At 42.1% G+C, this 23,769-nt stretch overlaps 1 protein-coding gene across 1 annotated transcript in view; it reads right to left on the minus strand.

Annotated features, from left to right (window-relative positions):
• The window catches only part of caska (calcium/calmodulin-dependent serine protein kinase a), a 600,725-nt gene that overhangs the window by 446,902 nt on the left and 130,054 nt on the right, over positions 1–23,769 (minus strand). Inside the window, exon 2 of the mRNA XM_070892703.1 lies at positions 12,080–12,192. Within this exon, the coding sequence (XP_070748804.1) occupies positions 12,080–12,192 (113 nt within the window). The remainder of the gene's footprint in view (positions 1–12,079; positions 12,193–23,769) is intronic.

Consider the following 23,769-nt stretch of genomic DNA (forward strand, 5'->3'; position numbering starts at 1 on the left):
GCATGGGTTCAACGGGTCGAACGACCTTCTTCCATGCTGTAACCATTCAATGATTCTGTGAAAGTGGAAGAAGCGTTTGCAACCATCTTCAGCCAGAAGTGCCGAATGGATGATCCATATTGGCCTCCTCCCGAGATCGCACCATCACAGAAGCCAGTTTTCAGCCAATTCGATTCACTCCACGTGATATCAAGAAATGGCTGAGCACACTGCATACAGCAAAGGCTATAGGTCCCGACAACATCCTGGCTGTCGTGAAGACTTGTGATCCAGAACTAGCTGTGCCTCTAGCTAAGCTGTTCCAGTACAGCTACAACACTGGTAGCTACCAGACAATGTGGAAAACTGCCCAGGTATGCCCTGTCCACAAAAAACAGGACAAATCCAATCCGACCAATTATCGCCCTATCAGTCTACTCTCAATCATCAGCAAAATGATGGAAGATGTCATCGATAGTGCTATCAAGCAGCACATACTCACCAATATCCTGCTCACTGATGCTTAGTTTGGATTCCGCCAGGACCACTCAGCTCCAGACTTCATTACAGCCTTGGTCCAAACATGGGCACAAGAGCTGAATTCTAGAGATGAGATGAGAGTGACTGCCCTTGACATCAAGGCAGCATTTGACCGAGTGTGGCATCAAGGAGTTCTAGTAAAATTGATGTCAATGGGAATCAGGGGGAAAACTCTCCACTGGCTGGAGTCATGACGAACACAAGGGAGATGGATGTGGTTGTTGGGAGGTCAATCATTTCAGCCAGGCACAACCATCTTCAGCTGCTGCATCAACGACGTTCCCTCCATCATAAGGTCAGAAATTGGGGATGTTCGATGATGATTGCACAGTCCATGCCCGAAATTCGTGTCCCCTAGTCCTCCCCAATGTTAAATTGGAATAATCTATCAATAGGAACTCTATCTAGCCCTTTAAGTATTTTATAGACCTCTATAATCGAAAAGGCTAATAGAATGTTAACCTTTACAACTAAACAGCTAGAATATAAAAGGGGAGCAAGTTTTGCTACAGCTATACAAAGTCCTGGTTAGGCCACATCTGAGTACTGTGTACAGTTCTGGGCACAGCACCTTAGAAAGGATATATTATTGGCCTTGGAAGGAGTGCAGTGCAGATTCACCAGAATGTTACCAAGGCTCCATAAGAGGGTTAGAGTATGAGGAGAGATTGCATAAACTAGTTTGTATTCCCTGGAATATAGAAGATTAAGGGGTGATTTGATTGAGGTTTTTAAGATTTTGAAAGGAATTGATAGGGTAGATAGAGAGAAACATTTTCTGCTGGTGGGGCAGTCTAGGACATCGGGACATAACCTCAAAATCAGAGGCAGGCCATTTAGGAGAGAAGTTAGGAAACACTTCTTCATGCAAAGGGTGGTAGAAGTGTGGAACGCTTTCCCACAAAATCCAGTTGATGCTAGCTCAATAATGTTAAATGTGAGATTGATAGATTTTTGCTATAAAAAGGGTATAAAAGGATATGGGGCAGGTGGATGGAGTTAAGATGAGATCAGCCATGATCTCACTGAATGGCAGAACAGCACGAGAGACAGAGAAAGGGATAAAAATACAGAATAAGAGAGAAACACTCTGTGCCTATCAATTAACTCTAAGTCCACAGTGTTCTAAAGTAAATAAACCAAGGTCCTCGAGCCTAAACTGAGTAAGCTGAGGTTCTTTAAGCTTGGAATCATTCTTGTAGCTCTCCTCTGGAGCTTTCCCAAGACCATTATAGCATCCACCATGTGGGGGGACCAAAACTGGGCACAGTGCTCCAAATACTGTCCAACCAGCAATCTGTACAGTAATACAATTGTGTCCATTGATTTATACTGAATGGTTCTATTAATACAACAAGCTCGTTATCATGGGTGACTTTAATACTTCTGTAGGAGCTGACATCGATGGACAAACCATCATCAACATGTGCAGATGTGCACCAAGGGCTAATGCCTGTTACAAACTGGAGTAAGATTACTTATTGATTTCATTTTGAAGCTTTGACAGTTAAAGGAATATAATACAGCTAATTTATTCTGGCTGAAATGTTTCTCGAGGAACAGTATATTCCACAGATGCTGCCTGATCTGTTGTGTGTTTCTGGCATTTTCTGTTTTTTATTTCAGATTCCCAGCTTCTGCAGTATTTTACTTTTGCTTTAGTATAGTAATCCAGTGCCAAGCTTTCCTCTGCCTTCACATGTTCTATCCATCTACTCATCAAGTTGCCTTCCGCTATATTCAGACTTTTTAATCCATCCCCCTCATCTCTTCTTGGAGTTACTATTCATTGCTTTCGGGTTTTCTTTTCATCTTGTCCGATCCCTGGATTATCTCCCTCTACCATCAGACTTTCTATCCATCGATCTCTTGGTTTTCCTCCCTTTGCATTGCATCTGAGGAAGATAGCTCCCAGAGTGACAGTTCCCAATCTCTGTGACCTCCTTCAATCTTACAGCTCCCTGGCCCCTGAACATTTTGTTCCTCTGACTCTGGCTGTGTGTGCATCCCCCATTCCTTTCGCCAAACCATCGGTGGCCAGGTTTTTAGCCTCAGAGGACAGAATGTCTGGAATTCCATACCTTAGCCCCTCTGTCTCTCCATCTCCTTGTCCCCCTTTAAGACCCTCCACATAGCTCACTCCTTTAACCAAGCTTCTGGTCACCACTTCTCATATCTCCTCCTTTGGCTCAGCATCCATTTTTTGATTATTCCTCTGTTAAACACCTTGGGACTTTTCCCGCTCCTGTTCCCGCTCCCCGCCTCCCCGACTGGACCCGACCCGCGCTCTCGCCCCCCGACCCGACCCCACCCCCCCCCCCCCCACCCCACTGGACCCGACCCAACCCAACCTGTAAATCTGGTGCTGCCTGAAGTCAGCCTTCGGTCCCGAAAGGCCTGCCTGAAGCACTTTCACACAGGTAGGAAGATGGTTTATTTAATCTTTTCTTTGCTTATGAATGTTTATTCAGGTTGGATTTATTTGTATAATATTTGTATAAGTATAAATAAGGATTTATTATAGAATTTAATGACTTCCCTTCCCCCCCCACACCTCGTTCTGGACGCCTAATTTGTAACCTGCACCTGATTTTTTAATGTGTAGAACAGGTTTTTTCAGTTCTACAAAAATCTTCACTTGCTCCATTCTACTTTAGTTTGGAGTACGTTTTCACTGTGGAAACTTTGAAATCAGGCGTCAGTGGCCGGACACGCCCCCTTTTGAAGAAAAAAATTCTGTTCCAAAGTAGAACTGTTCTACCTGACTAGAACTGCAGAAAAAAAAATGTGGAGAATTGCGATTTCTAAGATAGTCCGTTCTCCACCAGTTGCTCCTAAAAATCAGGCGCAAATCATGTGGAAACTTGGGCCCAACAAACGGGAAAGAACTCAAACAGGAGGAGGCCTGACAAATCTGCAGTCACTGACACACTTGGAAGAGAGGGTCGCTGCTTTGATGGGTCCTGCCTAGAGAAAAGCAACCACCACTGCACAAGCTGGGCCCGCACTCAAGGGAGAGGGTAAAGTCCTGCAAATTCCAGAGTCTGGCTTTGCTAAAAGTCAAGTACTGCGCAGGCTAGCCATGCTTGGGTTCATGGGGATGTCTCCGTCAGCTACGCTTCGGTAGATGCAATGTGCTATCACTCAACGTGGTCCTCCAAATCAGCCTGCTGCCTGTGCTGAGAGCCTACTCATGCTACCCACCTTACCCCCTCCTCTGCTGCTAACAATTTGTCTGTTGTGTTATTTTTGCAGAACTTGAGGCCAACCCTGAAGATGCAGAAGATTCAGACACGGACGAGCCTGAAGATGAAAACATCTTCCACACCCACCTTCCAGACCAAGAGCATGGGGTTAAGGGGGAGGGGGAGGTGATGGCTGATGCCCCCACTGTTATACTCACTTTAGAGGAGGTGAAGGTGCAGCCCATAGTGGTGCCAGCCCCTTTCCTCAGTGATACGAGCATGGCTGGGACATTCTATGGTTTCCCAGTCAGAGGCTGGGGATTCCAGTGGGATGCAGCGAGGCACACCCAGGGCACCACCATCCGAGGCTGCGGGTCCCAGTGGGATGCAGCAAGGCACACCCAGGGCCTCACCGTCCGAGGCTGCAGGTCCCAGTGGAACGCAGCGAGGCACACCCAGGGCCTCACCGTCCGAGGCTGCAGGTCCCAATGGAACGCAGCGAGGCACACCCAGGGCCTCACCGTCCGAGGCTGCAGGTCCCAATGGAACGCAGCGAGGCACACCCAGGGCCTCACCGTCCAAGGCTGCAGGTCCCAATGGGATGCAGCGAGGCACACCCAGGGCCCCACCATCCAAGGCTGCAGGTCCCAGTGGGATGCAGCGAGCCACACCTAGGGTGAGGAGGAGGAGAGTTCGACAGCGCTCTCCTGAGGTGCAGGATCTAACAGATGTGGCTCAGATGATGGCCATGCGGAGAGCATTGACCTTACGCGATCACTCCTGGACACCATCAGTGGGGTGGGTGATGAAGTATCGGAAGAAGTAACAACACTCATGAGAAATGGGAACACTGCCAGGGAACATGAGGGAGGGAATGTCTCAGGCAGCGGATACAATATCGGTGCACATGAGGGAGGGAATGTTGCAGGTAGTTGACACACTGTCAGGGCATGAGAGAGAGGGAATGTCAGAGATAGCTGCTGCAATAAGGGAACACACCCAGACCCCACAGCCATTGACAGAATCAACTGGCACCGCCCATCTAATCCCCAGATCAGCCTCTGAAGAGGCCCAAGCTGGGCCTTCCACATTACTACCACCCCCCCCCCCCCACTCTCTCTCTCTCTCTCTCTCTCTTTTCCCCCCCCCCCCCCGCACACTCTCTCTCTCTCTCTCTGCCCCCGCAAATCAAGAAGTGCACATTACCAGAGATGTTCGAAAGAATAAGTTTGGTACCAACTAGAGAAACGCTGTGCCTGCGGGCAGGTGTGGAGTCAACAAGACCAAGCTCAGCGGGCAAGCTTAGAATAAGGTGAAGGAGAGATGGGTGCTGTCTTTCTTTGCTGCTGTTATTATTATTGTTGTTACTGTTGTAACGGTTCTCAAATTAAACGTTTTTTGTAAGTTATGTAAATTTACAAGTTTAAACATTTGTAAGTGATGTTAAAAGTTTGTAAGTGATGTTAACTGAAAACTTAAAAGTTTGATCCCGACTATTTTTATTAAAGTTAAGTACAAACAAGTGTTTGTTTAACTTTTCAATAAAATATATTTTAAATTATAACTGAATCATTTCCGTTATTTATTCCATTACTAACAACGTTTTGAACTAAAGAAGAAATCATTTCCATTATTTGTTCCATTAACACAACACAACATTACGGAACAGGTCCAAACAGTAAACATGGTCCATGTGAAATAGTTGCCGCTTAGCCTTCAGGCAGCAAAGTGTTCACACAGAGTGGCTGGCACAAGGCTCGAGCAATCGTTAAAAGGGTACGACGGCCTGCCCTCCTCCGCCATTGTGCTCCAGGTTCAGGTAATTGCATGGCTTCCTCGTCCTCCTCCTCGCCATCTGCATCTTCCTCTTCATCATCAGCCACTCTCACCTCAGGTGGCTCTTCAACTACCAGCTGCTGCTGCTTCATAATGGCTAAGTTATGTAGCATGCAGCACACAACAGTGAACTGACCGACAAGTAGCCTCTGGAATGGTCCAGGCATTGGAAATGCTCCTTCAAGATGCCAATGGTGCTCTCTATTATGCTGCGCGTCGCAATGTGCGATATATTGTATTCCCGGTCAGCTTCTGTCCGGGTTACGGGTAGGGGTGTCATGAGCCAGGTGGCGAGGCCGTACCCTTTGTCTCCCAGTAGCCAGATCTGCCCTTCTGGCTGCTGCTGAAACCTGGCAGATCTTTGAGTATGAACAGGGTGGATAAAGGGGAAGCAGTGGATGTGGTGTATTTGGACTTCCAGAAGGCATTTGACAAAGTGCCACATAAAAGGTTACTGCACAAGATAAAAGCTCATGGGGTTGGGGGTAATATATTAGCATGGATAGAGGATTGGCTAACTAATAGAGAACAGAGAGTCGGGATAAATGGTTCATTCTCTGGTTGGCAACCAGTAACTAGTGGGGTGCCGCAGGGATCAGTTGGGACTCCAACTATTTACAATCTATATTAACAACTTAGAAGGGACTGAGTGTAACGTAGTCAAGTTTGCTGACGATACAAAGATGGGAGGAAAAGCAATATGTGAGGAGGACACAAAAAATCTGCAAAAGGACATGCAATGTAAGTGAGTGGGCAAAAATTTGGCAGATGGAGTATAATGTTGGAAAGTGTGAGGTCATGCACTTTGGCAGAAAAAAATCAAAGAGCAAATTATTATTTAAATGGAGAAAGATTTCAAAGTGCCGCAGGACAGCGGGACCTGGGGGTACTTGTACATGAAACACAAAAGGATAGTATGCAGGTACAGCAAGTGATCAGGAAGGCCAATGGTACCTTGGCCTTTATTGCAAAGGGGATGAAGTATAAAAGCAGGGAAGTCTTACTGCAGCTATACAGGGTATTGGTGAGGCCACACCCGGAATACTGCGTGCAGTTTTGGTTTCCATATTTACGAAAGGATATACTTGCTTTGGAGGTAGTTCAGAGAAGGTTCACTAGGTTGATTCCGGGGATGAGGGGGTTGACTTATGAGGAAAGGATGAGTAGGTTGGGCCTCGACTCATTGGAATTCAGAAGAATGAGAGGTGATCTTATTGTGGCGTATAAGATTATGAGGGGGGCTTGACAAGGTGGATGCAGAGAGGATGTTTCCACTGATGGGGGAGACTAGAACTAGAGGGCACGATCTTAGAATAAGGGGCCGCCCATTTAAAACAGAGATGAGGAGAAATTTCTTCTCTGAGGGTTGTGAATCTGTGGAATTCACTGCCTCAGAGTTGTGGAAGCTGGGACATTGAATAAATTTAAGACTGAAATAGACGGTTTCTTAATCGATAAGGGGTTATGGGGAGCGGGCAGGGAAGTGGAGCTGAGTCCATTATCAGATCAGCCATGATCTTATTAAATGGCGGAGCAGGCTCGAGGGGCCGTATGGCCTACACCTGTTCCTATTTCTTATGTTATGTTCTTATAGCGTTCTCGTGTAGGATGAACGCATCATGGGTGCTCCCAGGGTATCTTGCATCAACTGACGTGATGCGATGCATGTTGTCACACACAAACATAGAAACATAGAAAATAGGTGCAGGAGTAGGCCATTCGGCCCTTCGCGTCTGCACCACCATTCAATAAGATCATGGCTGATCATTCCCTCAGTACCCCTTTCCTGCTTTCTCTCCATACCCCTTGATCCCTTTAGCCGTAAGGATCATATCTAACTCCCTCTCGAATATATCCAATGAACTGGCATCAATAACTCTCTGCGGTAGGGAATTCCACAGGTCAATAACTCTGAAAAAGTTTCTCCTCATCTCAGTCCTAAATGGCCTACCCCTTATCCTAAGACTGTGTCCCCTGGTTCTGGACTTCCCCATCATCAGGAACATTCTTCCCACATCTAACCTGTCCAGTCAAGTTGCACATTAACAGAGTGGAAGCCTTTTCTGTTCCTATACATCTCAGAATCCTCCAAAGGTGCTCGCAAGGCGATGAGGGTGCAATCAATGCAGCCCTGTACCTTTGGGAAGCCAGCAATCCTGGAGAAGCCCACAGCCCTTTCACGCATTGCCTGGGTGGTGGTCATGGGGAACTTTATGTAGTCATTCCTCTGGGCATATAGTGCAGCAGTCACCTGCTGAATGCAGATATATGTTGCATGTTGAGAAATGGCGTACACATCCCCAGTTGTGGCCTGGAACGATCCAGATGCATAGAATGAAAGTGAAGCTATAACCTTCACTTCAACTGACAAAGCAGTCCTCCTGATGCTTCTAGGTTGTAGGTCTGCTTTTACTAACTGACAGATCTCAGTTACAACTTCTTTGCAGAAACTCAGCCTCTGACACAGTCTGTATCACTCAGGTGCAGGTAGGAATGCCTGTCTCAATATACCCGAAGTGGGCAAGGCCTCCTTGCCCATCATCCTACGTGCTCAGAGGTTGCTCATGCAATGATGTTGAATCAATTTTCTCCTCCACAGCACAATCATGCAGATGGCTTGCACAAGGTATGGCATTGTCAGTATTGCCCCCATGATTAAATTGTACCTTTGCAAGCTCAAAACGGCAGGCAGAACAAGCTTCTTTGTTGTCTCTCTCCCCAAGGTCGACACCCTAGTATGGACCACACCCAGGTCTGAGCATGCGCAATAGATTTGCTTAGATCCGGAATACCCCCCTGCCCGCCCCGGGCTTCATTTGATGCTGCTTGCTGCATAATGTAAGGGTTCTCATCCCTTCAGTCCGGCTTCCACACCCCCCCATCCCGGGCTTCTTTTGAAGCCGAACCCTGACCCCATGTCCGGGCAAGGGACCGATTCTGCCGGCCGGCGCTCTGACCCTCGAGCCCAATTCGGAGACGATCGGTGGTGGCGTGGCACTTTTTTAAAAAAAAATCAAAACTTGAAGAATTGCATGAAACTTCCATTTTCTGTGTTTTCAGCTGGAAAAATTTAAGCTTGATGATGCATATTTTGTGTGTTCTTGACTCCCTCCAAAACTTTGCCTAAAAACAATTACATTTTTCTGAGCCGGTTTTTTGATGTGCGCTGGTTTTTCTTAAGTGCCCAGAAGGTTTTTTGGGAGTGGTCACATAAGCCGTCCGAGGAGAAATGCAAGTTGGCCAAACTTGCATAATTGTGAAAAACTGGTGCAGACATCAGGTTACGCCCCCCTATGACGCAAAAAAAAAACCCTAAAAAAAATCGTAACTGAGTTATGTTGGCGCACAATCTTTGGGGAAGCTTTTTTTTTTTTAAAATGTAGGCCAAAAAAACGGCGCAAATCACTGGGGAAAATTGAGCCCACATAACTATACATTCCTTTTGGCAAGTAAGGTCAATAGTGTCTCATGTTCCTCATTTTGCTTTCCTGAACTTAAGGACTACTAATAACAGTAATTATAGAAATGTTTACCAGGTTTGAACACATGTCTCCTTGAACTTTTCCCATTAGTTAGTAAAACCGTAATTAGGGCTCCTACAGCTTCAATCATTCTCTTAACGTAAGTAATTAAAACTAAGATGCAAATATTAATTAGTCCTTAAACTCTGATCACAGCAGATGAAATGTGTTTAGAAGCTTAACTTGCATTTAAACCTCTAAGCAAAAGTATAAATAACCTATTTTACAATCACTGCATTACAAAGCTTCAGTGTGGTTCCATATGCACTCCATTTTCCAACCTTTGTACATGAATGAACATCCTTAAATTTGTGCTATGATAAATGCAGTGCTCTTCTACTAACCTTAGATTCAATTTTAGCTATTCTGGCCAGACTCTAGAAGTTTTATAACTCTCCTGCTGATTTCCACTGTGGGGAATCTTCTTTCCCCCACCTCTCCCCACTTTGAGAAATAGCCCTCATTCTAGTTACATGCCTATGTTACAATCTTGAAAACTCATCTCTGCCTGACCTGACCGTGGAAGCACTGGTGCTTTTGTTTTGTTTGTATCTGATCTGTGGACTCTCCACAATCAAATCAACCTGCCCATTTATTCAGCTGGGGAAATCTTCATATAGAAGATGGTCAAGAAAACCTCTTCAATACTAAAGATGAGGTCAGTTGCCAAAAGTTAGTTCCATGTTTAAAAGAACTACCTTGACATAGCTGCAGTCAATTGGTGTCAGGGGCACTTTGTTCGTTTTGTAAACAGATGCATCTCTATTCAATAAACTAGAGTTGTCTCATTTTTTTTTCTTTACTAAGGCCACAATTGTTTTCTCCCCGTGCACACCATCAACCCACCAATAATGAAAACGCGACTACTTTTTATATTTGGTAAAAAAAAATAAGGGTGTAAGATTTTAAGGAGGATCTTTTGCCCATTTCAGAAACCAGAAAGGGACATTTGCCCTGAAGCTACAGGGTGAGAACTAGTAAAAGACAGATTTATTTTCTCTCCAATTAATATTTACTAGCAGAGGCCTGCAAAACATTTGTGGTCAAATTAGTATCTTTATTGCAACGTACTTATTTAGACCATCATCTTCTTCGTCTATAGAATCAACACTGATGTCCTCCCTCCCACCCCCTCACACCCTCCCTCCCTCTCCCCCATCCCATCCTGTCCCTCCTTCTCTCTCTTTCTCCCCCCCGCAAAGTTGTTTTTCTTAAGTTGACAACAACCTTTCAATCTCTTTTTTTTGCCTTGCAGAAGATTGAGTAACTTAGCTAGTCAATGGTGTATGAGGATGCGCAATGTCTAGATGGGGTGGACTGGATGGATGACACTATTAGCACAGTTGGTCAGAGGCACTTAAAAGGTTGGCAGTCTGCATAGAAAAGTCATACGGTCCAGATGGGAAGCATCCTAGGTTACTGAGGAAAATAAGGTTGGAAATTAGAGGATCTGGCCACAATCTTCCAATCCTCCTTGGATATGGGGGCAGTGCCAGAGGACGGGAGGATTGCAAATGTTACACCTTTGTTTAAAAATGGGAAGGATAAACCTGGCAATTCTAGGCCAGTTAACCTAATGTCGGTGGAGGGGAAACTTTGAGACACAATAATCCAGTGTAAAATTAATTGCACTTGGAAAAGTATGGGCTAATAAATGAAAGTCAGCATGGATTTGTTAAAGGCAAATTGTGTTTGACTGTCTTGATTAAATTCTTTGATGAAGTAACGGGCAGGGTTGATGAGGGTAGTGCAGTTAATATTGTGTACATGTGCTTTTAGAAGGCATTTCATAAAGTACCACATAATAGACCTGGTCGCAAAATTAAAGCCATGGGATTAAAGGAACAGTGACAGTGTGGATACAAAATTGGCTAAGGGACAGAAAACAGAGAGTAGTGGTGAACCATTCTATTTCAGACTAGAGGGACGTATACAGTGGTGAACCCCAGGGGTCAGTATTAGGACCACTGCTCTTCTGGATATATATTAATGGTCTGGACTTGGGTATACACAGTACAATCTCAAAGTTTGCAGATGGCACAAAACTCGGAAATGCAGTAAACAATGTGGAGGATAGCGACAGACTTCAGTAGGACATAGATAGACTGGTGAAATAGGCAGACACATGGCAGATAAAATTTAACACAGAGAAGTGTACAATGATACATTTTAATAGGATGAAGAGGGGCTATATAAACTAAATGGGGGTTGCCGGAACAGAGATGACCTGGGTGTATGTACACAAATCTTTGAAGGTGGCAGGACAAGCTGCGAAAGCTGCTAAAAAAGCATATGTTATTCTTGGTTCTATTAATCAAGGAAGAGTACAAAAGCAAGGAAATTATGGTAAACCTTTATAGGCCTCAGCTGGAATAGTGTGTTCAATTCTTGGCATCACACATTAGGAAGGATGTCAAGGCCTTAGAGAGGGTGCTGAAGAGATTTACTAGAATGGTACCAGGGATGAGAGACTTCAGTTATGTGGAGACTCTGGGGTTGCTCTGTTTAGGGCAGGGAAGGTTCAAAAAGAAGAAGGTTTTGATAGTTTTTCCTTATTTACTCTGTTTCCAGTGGCAGAAGGGTCGGTAACGAGAGGACAGATTTAAGCTGATTGGCAAAAGAACCAGAGGCAACCTGAGGAAACATTTTTTTTTAAACACAGCGAGTCGTTATGATCTGGAATGCACTGCCTGAAGGGTTGGTGGAAGCAAATTCAATTATAACTTTCAAAAGAGAATTGGATAAATACTTGGAGAAAGTTGTTTTTTTTAAAAAACAGGGTGCCGAGGAAAGAGACTATTTGGATAGCTCTACAAACGAGCCAGCACAAGCACGATGGGTCGAATGGCCTCCTCCTATGCTATGTTACATTCTGAGAGCCAAAAAGTGCTGAAGCAGACAATTGAAATATAGTTTATATTTTTAGTAACTGCTTTTGAAGTAAAGAAATTAAGTTACAACAAGAGTCAACATGTTTGTTACTTTTACAGTTAGAAAATAAATAATAAATTCCCATACCTTCCGTACTCAGTCCAGGACTGGAGGTGAATTTGGCCACATCTACAATCTTCACAGCAAACTGCTGTCCTGTTTCTCTGTTGATACATCGTCGCACAACGCTAAATGGTCCCCTGCAATTCAAAGACACAAGTCTAAAAAAAAGTCTCTAGATACCCTACCTTTTTTTTTAAAAAGTCTAAACTGTATGAAAATTTTCAATAGTATGGCAAACCAGTGTTAAGACTAACGGACCGAAGCACAGATGAACAGAACATTGAGGTCTACAGAAAATGACTTCCAATAATTATACTTTTCATAGGATTTTTCAGCAGAAGCATTCTTAAAATCTATTTTGCAGTATATTTTCACACTAATTTAAACTAGTTATAACTAGTAGTTTTCTCCCCCAGATAAGAACGATATACTTTATTAAACAAAGTGTACTGTACACTTCATGAATACTGAAAAGTAAATACAATATCAACCAACTGCTTTCATCAATATATGCTAGTTATGTACAAACCAGGTTCTCATCTTGCAAGTACTATCAATAGCTACCGTTACACTTTAGTTGATTTGCTATGCAATGATAGCCCCAATGTCCTCGAATATCAATTATCCTGAATAATCTTTTGTTTTCATCTACTCATTATTCCATCTGTAGTTTTAAGACGTGCAGAGATATCAACTACAAAAGCATCTGAAATTAATTCTAAAAGCACAAGTCACAGCATTAATGAGGCAATTCTATGAATTTTCCACTTATTCAGCAGGGCAAGTATAGCTCTGACGTTTCACTCATTGCATAAATTTGTGTAATTTTGTGTTAATCAGCTCACTTCTCAAACAGCTTGTTAATTTTGTAGCCTATGCAACTGACAAATGAGATTTACATAATCGATCAGCACTACATTAGTTTTATGTACTTAGTAGAAACTTATTAGCTGTAAATTTAAAGATACTCGATAACTACTTCTAGCTTCTATAGAAGGGAAATCCTGTCAGTAGAATATAAAAGTAATCTCCAAATATTACATTTAATAAAGACAAGCATATCTGCATTCAAGCAAGATACTTAAAGTAACTGCAAGTAAATTAGTGAAGAGTTGTGCATCCTAACCCGATTACATGAACTCGGGCTAATACTGATTTGTATAGTTTCCATCAAGATTTAATGGTTTACATATATCGATCTAGGTTGGAGTCCATTTAAATCACAGATGAAAACTTAAATCTAATGGGTACATAAAAGTTTTTTTTTTTAAAACAGATAATACATGGGGCACAATGTGAAGCATTACTCCTTCATTTTCACATGAACGTAACAACATTCCAACAAAAGAAAATATTTAAAATAGCCACAAAAATCTACAGCTGAACTGAAAGAACAATTTCACTCTGGTTATCTGGACTTTAGCAAGTCCATGACACATCCCAACCATATTCCTCACAATATCTCATCAGATTGGGAAGAACTAATTGAGATATAAAGAAATGGTGTTATAATTTTAAAGAGTAAAATACTATTGGGAATTTCATTACTTGTCAAAAATGTAAAGGCTACAAGTTTTCCATTACCACAAGGAGTCACCTAGCAGAATCTTACAGCACAGAAGGAAGCCATTTGGCCCATCATGCTTGTCCTGGCTCTTTGAAAAAGCTATCTCCAATTAGTCCCATTGCCTCGCTCTTTACCCATTGCCCTGCATATTTTTCCTTTTCAAGTATATATCCAATTCCCTTTTGAAAGTTACTATTGAATCTGCTTCCACCACCCTTTCAGACTGTGCATTCCAGATCACAACATGCTGTGCAAAAGAAATTCTCATCTCCCTTCTGGTTCTTTTGCCAAATATCTTCAATCTGTCTCCTCTGGTTACCAGCCCACCCACCAGTGGAAGTAGTTTCTATAAAAACAACACATTTTCTAAAACTGAGGCCCCGTCTTCTCTCTCAGGTGGACGCAAACGATCCCATTGCACTATTTCGAAGAAGAGGAGAGGAGTTATTCCTGAATCAACATCACAAACAGATTATCTGGTCATCATCACATTGCTGTTTGTGGGAGCTTGCTGTGCACAAATTGGCTGCCATGTTTCCAACATTACAACAGTGACTACACTTCAAAAAAAAAAATATTTCATTGGCTGTAAAGCACTTTGGGATGACCAGTCATCGTGAAAGGCGCTCTATAAATGCAAGTCTCTCATTCATTTATTGTATTGTGTAAAATTGCCTTAAACTTGCCACTGAAGATACTTACTCATCACTGGGCTGAAAAAATGGCTATTGCAGCAATCACATCCTAAGATTACCCATCTTTACAAATGTTGTGTATAATATAAGCAATTTAGATGCTTACTGTACAGTAGGTGGTACAACATGGTGCAGTCAGGCAATTGGAACATGGATGTGAGTTTTATAAAATTAACCCTGATGATTGCGAACAGCTCAGAAGGACCTACATGATTTATACTGGAGTCCAACAATTAAATATTTTCTACCCACCTATAAACGGTTGGGCCCCAGCATCAGTTCTCCTCCCCTTCTGACATCATTGGACTCTCAACCATTTTGTATTGTCACACATGAAAAAAGTTGTTTTCTTCCAGAATATAAAGGCCGGATGTGGTTGAGTGTTCACTCATTACAAGGATTTTGATATTGTTAATTATCTATGAACAAAAATTGATTTTTAGAAATTACTTAAGTTCCAGTCTCACTCAGTTATTTTAATTGTGGGAGGAAAGAGGAAACTTGTACACGGATGGGGAAGATGAATAGGAACAATATTGTTCTTCCATGAGATTTTAATTACCTACTCATTGATTGGAACAGGGAGGGAGTAAACAGAGCAAAAGGAATGCAATTCCTTAAAAAAAATGCAGGATTCCTCCAAAGGCAGTATGTTCATATGCCTACCAGTTGATGCAGTGTTGCTAGATCTAGTCACAAGTAATGAAATAGATCAGATCGATGACTTAAATATGGGTGAGAACCTCAGCAGTAGTGACTATAATATGATCTAAATAATTGCACTTTGAATGGGGAAAGCTGGGTGATATGAAAGAGAGGAATTTTGGGAAGATTAGATTCACAAGACATCAAGTGAATAAGGCCATTAAAAAAGCTAATGGAATAGTGTGCTTTATGGCAAGAGGTACAGAATATAAAAGTCAAGATTTAATGGCAAATCTATGTAAAATCTTAGTAAGACCACAGTTGGTGTAGTGTGTGCAGTTTTGGGCTCCACTCTATGAAGGATGCTGAAGCAATAAAAGAGGGTACAACGCAGATTCGCTGGGATGATGCTTGGCGTGAGAAAATACAAATATGAAGACAGACTTGAAAATTCTTTGAGGGCCATAATCCCAAACACTGTCTTGTGCAAATGCTACTCTGAGCATCGCTTCAACATAGATATGTTTTATGTCTCCTTTAAAATAGGGGACAGAGGAATGTTGTATGAACATATTTGTTCACCTATCATCACTAACCATAATCTCTACCCAGTAGTAAAGCTCCTGATTTAAATGTGTTAGCTGGACAGCTGCTAAATGGCAAGGGTAGCATGCAATAGGGGGAAAGAGGGGAAGAGATGAATGTAACTACAAGGCCAATAGTTCAGTTAAATGCATGGTTTCTATAGTTCTACCTTCTATTTGAGCCTTTTTTGTGTGTTGTATAGATATTGGAATAACCTTGATTGTTATTAGCATTCATTGCTTCGGTCATAAAACAAGAGGGAATAGAGCTCTGGCAACATCTCAGTACTGGATGGGCATGCATGAACGGAGGCCTAGAGACAGATACAACATTTTGGAGGGCCACAGGTAAAGGGAAATGATCTTTGGACCATGTTATCAGTGCTGTTTATATATAATATATTTAAAACCTCAGATTGGCAGTGTTTTAGTTCTAGCTGGACCTGAGGGACTTCGTTAAAAACCTGAGCGCCCTGTGCGCTTGGAAATATAATTGAATCACTTGAATGAGTGATGTTGAAAATAGTTTAGAGTTTGGTGATTAAAAATTTGACAAAATATATTTTTGTAGGGGAACAATCTCAAGTATTCTAATTGAAATATTGCCCAAGAAAATATAATTGAAATCTGCGATGTCAGTCATCTTTATATGTGGTTATGGATACATATGTTGTGAGCTGAAGAACGGGAAGATATCACCATTGGCTTAAGAAATTGCTAAAATGCTTTGAAATACCTTATTTTATTCTGTTTGTAAACCTGGATGTCTTGTTCATTATATAGATGTGTACTGTGCAGAATGATAATGAGCAATCTATTATTTTATAGCATATATTTATATTGTAGAACAGCTTCTTGAACAGTTTTTGTTGTACTGGTTCCTATAGTAGCAGTCACATTTATTTTCTGGGGTGGTTTCTGCAGCAATTGTTTTCACTTTAAAGCAATTGCATATTTAAAAGTCGCTGTTCATTATCATTTACCTATTGGTTGTGCCTTCCTTAATGAGTAGCCGTTATGAGAAAGATACGATAGCAGTGGAAAAAGTACAGTATAGATTCAGCAAGATGTTACCTGCAATGAGAGATTACTATTATGAAGAGAGACTCAAGAAGTTAGCAGTTTTTTTTTTATTAGAGCTGAGCAGTTTAAGGGAATCTTGAGATGTCAAGATTCTACAAGGTTAATGATGAGGTAAATAGTTGACGGATTATTTCCACTAGTCGGTGAGATATTAACAAGCAGACCAAAATTTAAGATAAAAGAATTAAAGGGAGCCAAGTATTTTTCTTTACACAGGCTGGTTAGAATGCGTAATTCCCTGTCACAAACTGTTATTGAAATAGAGTTTGAAAGGGGATTTGAAAGCTGCTTGCAAAAAAATATTAAAGGGTATGGAGACTGAGCAGGAGAGTGGGATTAGACTGGTTTAATATTGTAATAAGATTAAACTGCAGTCAACACATTTCAAATTCTGTACCCAGTGAACAAAAATACTGAAATTGTTTGATTTGGGCATGAAGTTGATTAGCAATCAGCAACTACCGATAAATTTGCAGGTCATTTCTGGACAACTTCTCATACTTCACAGGAATTACACATTTATTTATTAAATCTGTTTTTGTGTCTTTAAATACAATCATTAAAGTTTTTACTTGAAGGCTTCAGCCTCTCTCAAAAGCTTCAGCTTGGACTTGATATTTTTGCTCAGCGGTGACCATTAGCTGAAAGAAGATCCCGCAGTGTGTGCAATGGGCCCAGGATGCATCAGTGGCATTTAAGCCTGCTCAACAACAGAATGCTTCTCAGTCTCCCAACAAAATCTGTTCGGTTGTTTTTCAAAATGATTGGAAGAGAAGCTAGGGGGAAAATATTTAAAGCATTATGATAAAATTTAAATTGGGTTTAAAAAAAAAAATCTGAATTACATAGAAATTACAACACAGAAACAGGTAGTTTGGCCAGGTTTATCTTCCATACAAGCAGTAGTCTGAATCTCAATTGCCCACTTTGTTCTCTTATCACTTTATTCCTCTTTCCTCCAAATGACCTTTTAAACCTATACTTACATGCTGACATGGTCTCTGCTTCAATCACCAACATAAGACATTGCAGATTTATAACCCTCTGTAAAAATGTTTCTTCTAATCTTGGTTTTAAACCTCTTACATTTATTCTTATATCTATATCCTCATTCTAGACCGATCAACCGCTGGAAACAATCTGTTTCTATAGACTCTCAAGCATCACCTCAGAATTTTAAATACCTCTCGCAAATCATCACCTATTTTTGTTTTAGTTGAACAAAAACAACTAATTTCTCAAGTCTTTTTTCGTATTTGTATTGCCTGATATCAGGCTGCCTAGAAGGATACGAGTAGCAGGTGCATGGGAGCACCATCCTCTAAAAGTTCCATTCCAAGTGATGCACCATCCTGACTTGGACATATATCACTGTTTCTCCCTACCCAACAGTATTGCGAGAGCACCTTTACCACACAGACTGCAGCAGTTCAAGGGCAATTAGGGATGGCCAATAAATTCCGACCTTGCCAGCAACACCCACATCCCGAGAAATCAATGAAAAAATCCGAGTGAATATGTCTCAATATCTTTCTTATAATGTGGAGCCCAAAACTGCACAAAGTATTCCGACTGTGGTCTTAAAGTTTTATACACATTCACCATTGCATCTTGACTTTTATATTCTATACTTTTTGCCACAATATCCATTATAACATTAGCTGTTTGTAATAACCTTATCCAATTGAGGTGCGCTTTTTAATGTCTTGTGAACCTGAACCCCCAAATCCTTCTGGTTTTCCACATTGCCCAACTTTCCCCCAAAGTATTATATATTTTTTTAAACCAGAATGTACCATCTCACATTGGCAACACTCCCATTCAAGCATATGTATCTCCCATAACATTTTAATTTGTCCACACAGGTGACTAACTGCAAAGTCACTTCTCAAGCATATCTGTCCAAGGTAGCAAGGAAAACACTGCACCACCAATTAATCAGAAACTATATGGGTCACAGCAAAGCGGCATTTTGTAAATCACAGAAACTCCAAAACAATGTTCTAATTTTATTGGCTACTTTTGTACTCATCTGGTAGACAAGGCACTTGTCACAATCGTATGTTTTTGCTGTATAACTCGTGTGTTGTATTCTGTCCTAAACTCCAATTAAACACAATATACCCACTATATTGGCTTGCATTCCATCCTGATTATTTGAAAGATTAGAGATAAGTTAATCTCAACAAATTGGCGACCCGAGCCAGGAGTACAAAAGGGTTATTGTGGAGAAACGAGCCGAGGACAGGTTCAGTCTATAAAAGGTACTAGGTGTTATCGGGTTGTAAAGCAAAAACAAAATGGCGGATGCATATTAGAGAGAAAAAGCTGCGAACAGTCTCTCGGATAAGTTGGGGTCCCGGGGGCCCCAAGCGGTAATCGGAATAGAACAGGGTGACGAGAGAGTTACTCTGAGATTTGGGGCGAGATAGCGTCCCAGGTTGGTGCAAAGAAACTTAAAATTAAGGAAGCCAGAAATAGGCTGGCTTATTCAACCCACCTCTGCGCCAAGCTTGGAGACTTGAGAAACACAGGCGAGAGAGGAGAAGCATAAAGAGGAGAGAGTGCACGAGATAGAGAGGGGAAAATATCCAAGCTGCATGCTAACCTCTCTGAGAACTCAGCAAAGGCAGGAAAAAAAAAAACAGGGAATTAGGGAACAAGTTGTTGGGACAACAATTTAAAGGCGGAAAAAGAATCTTAAAGTTGCAACCGACACGGAAGCTGTCAGCATCTGTGCCAAGAAAAATAAGACACTGAATGAAAGGAACTTTAAAAAATGCTGGAATTTTAGTTTGTGAGAAAGTGTGTGTTAAAAATGTGGAAGTTTCCCAGAGTATGAATGTTTGAGAAGTTACAGTATTCCTTTTGACTGAAAGTCTATCTTTAAAAGAAAGTATGTGTTATGTTTGTGTTTGCTCCACCCACTTCTCTGTGCATAGAATTAAAAGCCGTTTGATCCTTTGTAGTCTTGTCTTGGATGTTGGAAGTTTTTAAGAAAATGTGAATATATTAAGTGTGCTCATTGCAATTTAAGATTGTGCATCTAGAAGTGGGAGAAACTTTGTGATTTACATTTTAAGTTAAAGACACTGCTGTGGATATATTTTGACTGGGACAGCTTATACAGCAAACTGAAAACCAGAGGCAGTTTGTGAACAGAAAAAGATTAGTGAAGACAAATGTAGGTCCCTTGCAGTCAGAATCAGGTGAATTTATTAATGGGGAACAAAAAAATGGCAGACCAATTGAACAAATACTTTGGTTCTGTCTTCGTGAAGGAAGACACAAATAACCTTCCGGAAATACTCGGGGACTGAGGGTCTCGTGAGAAGGAGGAACTGAAGGAAATCCTTATTAGTCAGGAAATTGTGTTAGGGAAATTGATGGGATTGAAGGCCGATAAATCCCCAGGGCCTGATAGTCTGCATCCCAGAGTACTTAAGGAAGTGGCCCTAGAAATAGTGGATGTATTGGTGATCATTTTCAGCAGTCTATCAACTCTGGATCAGTTCCTATGGACTGGAGGGTAGCTAATGTAACATCACTTTTTAAAAAAAGGAGGGAAGAGAGAAAACAGGTAATTATAGACCGGTTAGCCTGACATCAGTAGTGGGGAAAATGTTGGAATCAATTATTAAAGATGAAATAGCAGTGCATTTGGAAAGCAGTGACAGGATCGTTCCAAGTCAGCATGGATTTATGAAAGGGAAATACTGCTTGACAAATCTTCTAGAATATTTTGAGGATGTAACTAGTAGAGTGGACAAGGGAGAACCAGTGGATGTGGTGCATTTGGATTTTCAAAAGGCTTTTGATAAGGTCCCACACAAGAGATTGGTGTGCAAAATTAAAGCACATGGTATTGGGGGTAATGTATTGACGTGGATAGAGAACTGGTTTGCAGACAGGAAGCAGAGAGTTGGGATAAACGGGTCCTTTTCAGAATGGCAGACAGTGATTAGTAGGGTGCCGCAGGGCTCAGTGCTGGGACCCCAACTATTTACAATATACATCAACGATTTAGATGAAGGAATTGAGTGTAATATCTCCAAGTTTGCAGATGACACTAAGCTGGTTGGCGGTTTGAGCTGTGAGGAGGACGCTAAGTGGCTGCAGGGTGACTTGGACAGGTTAGGTGAGGGGCAAATGCATGGCAGATGCAGTACAATGTGGATAAATGTGAGGTTATCCACTTTGGTGGCAAAAACACGAAGGCAGACTATCTGAATAGCAACAGATTAGGAAAAGGGGAGGTGCAACGAGACCTGGGTGTCATGGTGCATCAGTCATTGAAAGGTGTCATGCAGGTACAGCAAGCGGTGAAGGCGGCAAATAGCATGTTGGCCTTCATAGCTAGGGGATTTGAGTATAGGAGCAGGGAGGTCTTACTGCAGTTCAGTTTTGTGTTCAGTTTTGGTCTCCTAATCTGAGGAATGACGTTCTTGCTATTGAGGGAATGCAGCGAAGGTTCACTAGACTGATTCCTGGGATTGCAGGACTGATATATGAGGAGAGACTGGATCGACTGGGCCTGTATTCACTGGCGTTTAGAAGGATGAGAGGGGATCTCATAGAAATATATAAAATTCTGACAGGACTGGACAGGTTAGATGTAGGAAGAATGTTCTCGATGTTGGGGAAGTCCAGAACCAGGGGACACAATCTAAGGATAAGGGGTAAGCTATTTAGGACTGAGATGAGGAGAAACTTCTTCACTCAGAGAGTTGTTAACCTGTGGAATTCTCTACCGCAGAGAGTTGTGGATGCCAGTTCACTGGATATATTCAAGAGGGAGTTAGATATGGCCCTTACGGCTAAAGGGATCAAGGGGTATGGAGAGAAAGCAGGAAAGGGTTACTGAGGTGAATGATCAGCCATGATCTTATTGAATGGTGGTGCAGGCTCGAAGGGCCGAATGGCCTACTCCTGCACCTATTTTCTATGTTTCTATGTTTTACAAAAGATAAGCTTTAGCCTTGAAGTTACGGTTGCAGTGGTGTCAAATAGAAGACTGTTATTGCCTTTAGGATAAAAATACATGGTCTCATTTTAAATCAATTTGAACGTTTACAAACCACTGTCTTCTTAATTTGGTTACTGCAAGTCCGAGATGCCCCCACTCTTAAGTTTTCACAAGAAAAAAGTAACCAGTAATTATAAATTGGGTTGAAAAGGAAAAAAAAAAAAATTAGCCTATAATAAAATAAAGAAAGGAGAAAGGGAAAGATTCTGGCTCTTTTCTACTTTGTGTAGTGTTCCATTTTTTAAAAATGCTAAGAAGTTTAGGAACAATTAGCGTTTAATCTAAAATGCTGTCTTCCCTGATGAGACACATTGCTTGGGGGGGGGGGGGGGGGGGGGGGAAAGAGAGATATGCAAGTTACCTTGTAAACTAATTATGAGCACTTCTGTTTCTAATGTTAAAAAACCATGAAAAACGATCATGTTGCCGAAATTAGAATAAGTAAATTAATTAAAAAATTGAAATGAATATGAATTGCTGTTTAAAGCACCAGAGAGGTGAAAACTTACCTGAAGTTTAAGGGGTAGTCAAATTTGCATTAAAAGAAACAGGTTGAGAACCGTTTAGTTGGTCCTACTAATTACTATGCATCAAGGAAGAAAATGTGTGGGGAAATAAAATTGAACATTGACAAAATCTATCAGTCCAACAATACTGCTACTTGAATTTGGGATAAGTTTGAACTGATAAAATCAACTCAGGCACAATATCACGGGTTATAAAGAACTAAAATAAGTGTTAATAACTTGGATCAAGTGGGAACATTTGATCTATTTTTTTTATTATATTGGACAGTAAAGTTCCTCAAGGGCTCATGAATGAAATGGAATGGTAATTAATAGGATGTGTAAAACGAAGAGAGGAAGTGATTGAGGGTGTAAGATAGAAACAGGAAAATTACACTACCAATTGACAATTTTCCTAACTTTCTAGTGAAAGTTGGGAAAGTGAAGTTAAGAATATTAAATTGATAGCTTTCTCTTGGAGATTTGTGTCCTTGTCTATGAACTTTTTAAGAAAACGGAATTTGATAGTCTGGCCACTACCCGAGACATCAGGATCATGCAGAGGGAGATGAGCACAGATCTGCAGACAATCTTTTGATAAGATCACCTGAAAACCCGAGATTGGCTTGGATCAGATGGCACGTGTGGCATGATATTGAGATAACGGTGTGAGTGTGCAGACGTGATTTGTAGTATATGAAGCAATTAGCATGCAGGAATGCATGGTCATCATCATCACAGGCAGTCCCGCAGAATCGAGGAAGACTTGCTTCCACTCCTGAAGTGAGTTCTTTGGTGGCTGAACAGTCCAATACGAGAGCCACAGACTATGTCACAGGTGGGACAGATAGTCGTTGAGGGAAGGGGTGGGTGGGACTGGTTTGCTGCACACTCCTTCCGCTGTCTGCGCTTGATTTCTGCACGCTTGCGGCGTTGAAACTTGAAGTACTCAGCGCCCTCCCGGATGCACTTCCTCCACTTCGGGCGGTCTTTGGCCAGGGACTCCCAGGTGTCGGTGGGGATGTCGCACTTTATCAGGGAGGTTTTGAGAGTGTCCTTGTAACGTTTCCGCTGCCCACCTTTGACTTGTTTGCTGTGAAGGAGCTTCGCATAGAGTACTTGCTTTGGGAGTCTCGTGTCTGGCATGCGAACTATGTGGCCTGCCTAGCGGAGCTGATCGAGTGTGGTCAGTACTTCAATGCTGGAGATGTTAGCCTGGACGAGGAGGCTGATGTTGGTATGCCTGTCCTCCCAAGGGATTTGTAGGATCTTGCGGAGACATCGTTGGTGATATATCTCCAGCGACTTGGTGTCTACTATACATGGTCCATGAGCCATACAGGAGGGCGGCTTTTTCTACAGCCCTGCAAACCATGGGCTTGGTGATAGATTTGAGGGCCTGGTCTTCAAACACTTTTCCTCAGGCGGCGGGAGGCTGCACTGGCGCACTGGAGGCGGTGTTGAATCTCCGCATCAATGTCTGCTTTTGTTGATAAGAGGCTCCTGAGGTATGGGAAATGGTCCACGTTGTCGAGGGCCGCGCCGTGGATCTTGATGACTGGAGGGCAGTGCTGTGCGGCGAGGACAGGCTGGTGGAGGACCTTTGTC

This window comes from Pristiophorus japonicus, chromosome 11 (genome assembly GCF_044704955.1).
Source record: "Pristiophorus japonicus isolate sPriJap1 chromosome 11, sPriJap1.hap1, whole genome shotgun sequence".
NCBI lineage: Eukaryota > Metazoa > Chordata > Chondrichthyes > Pristiophoridae > Pristiophorus > Pristiophorus japonicus.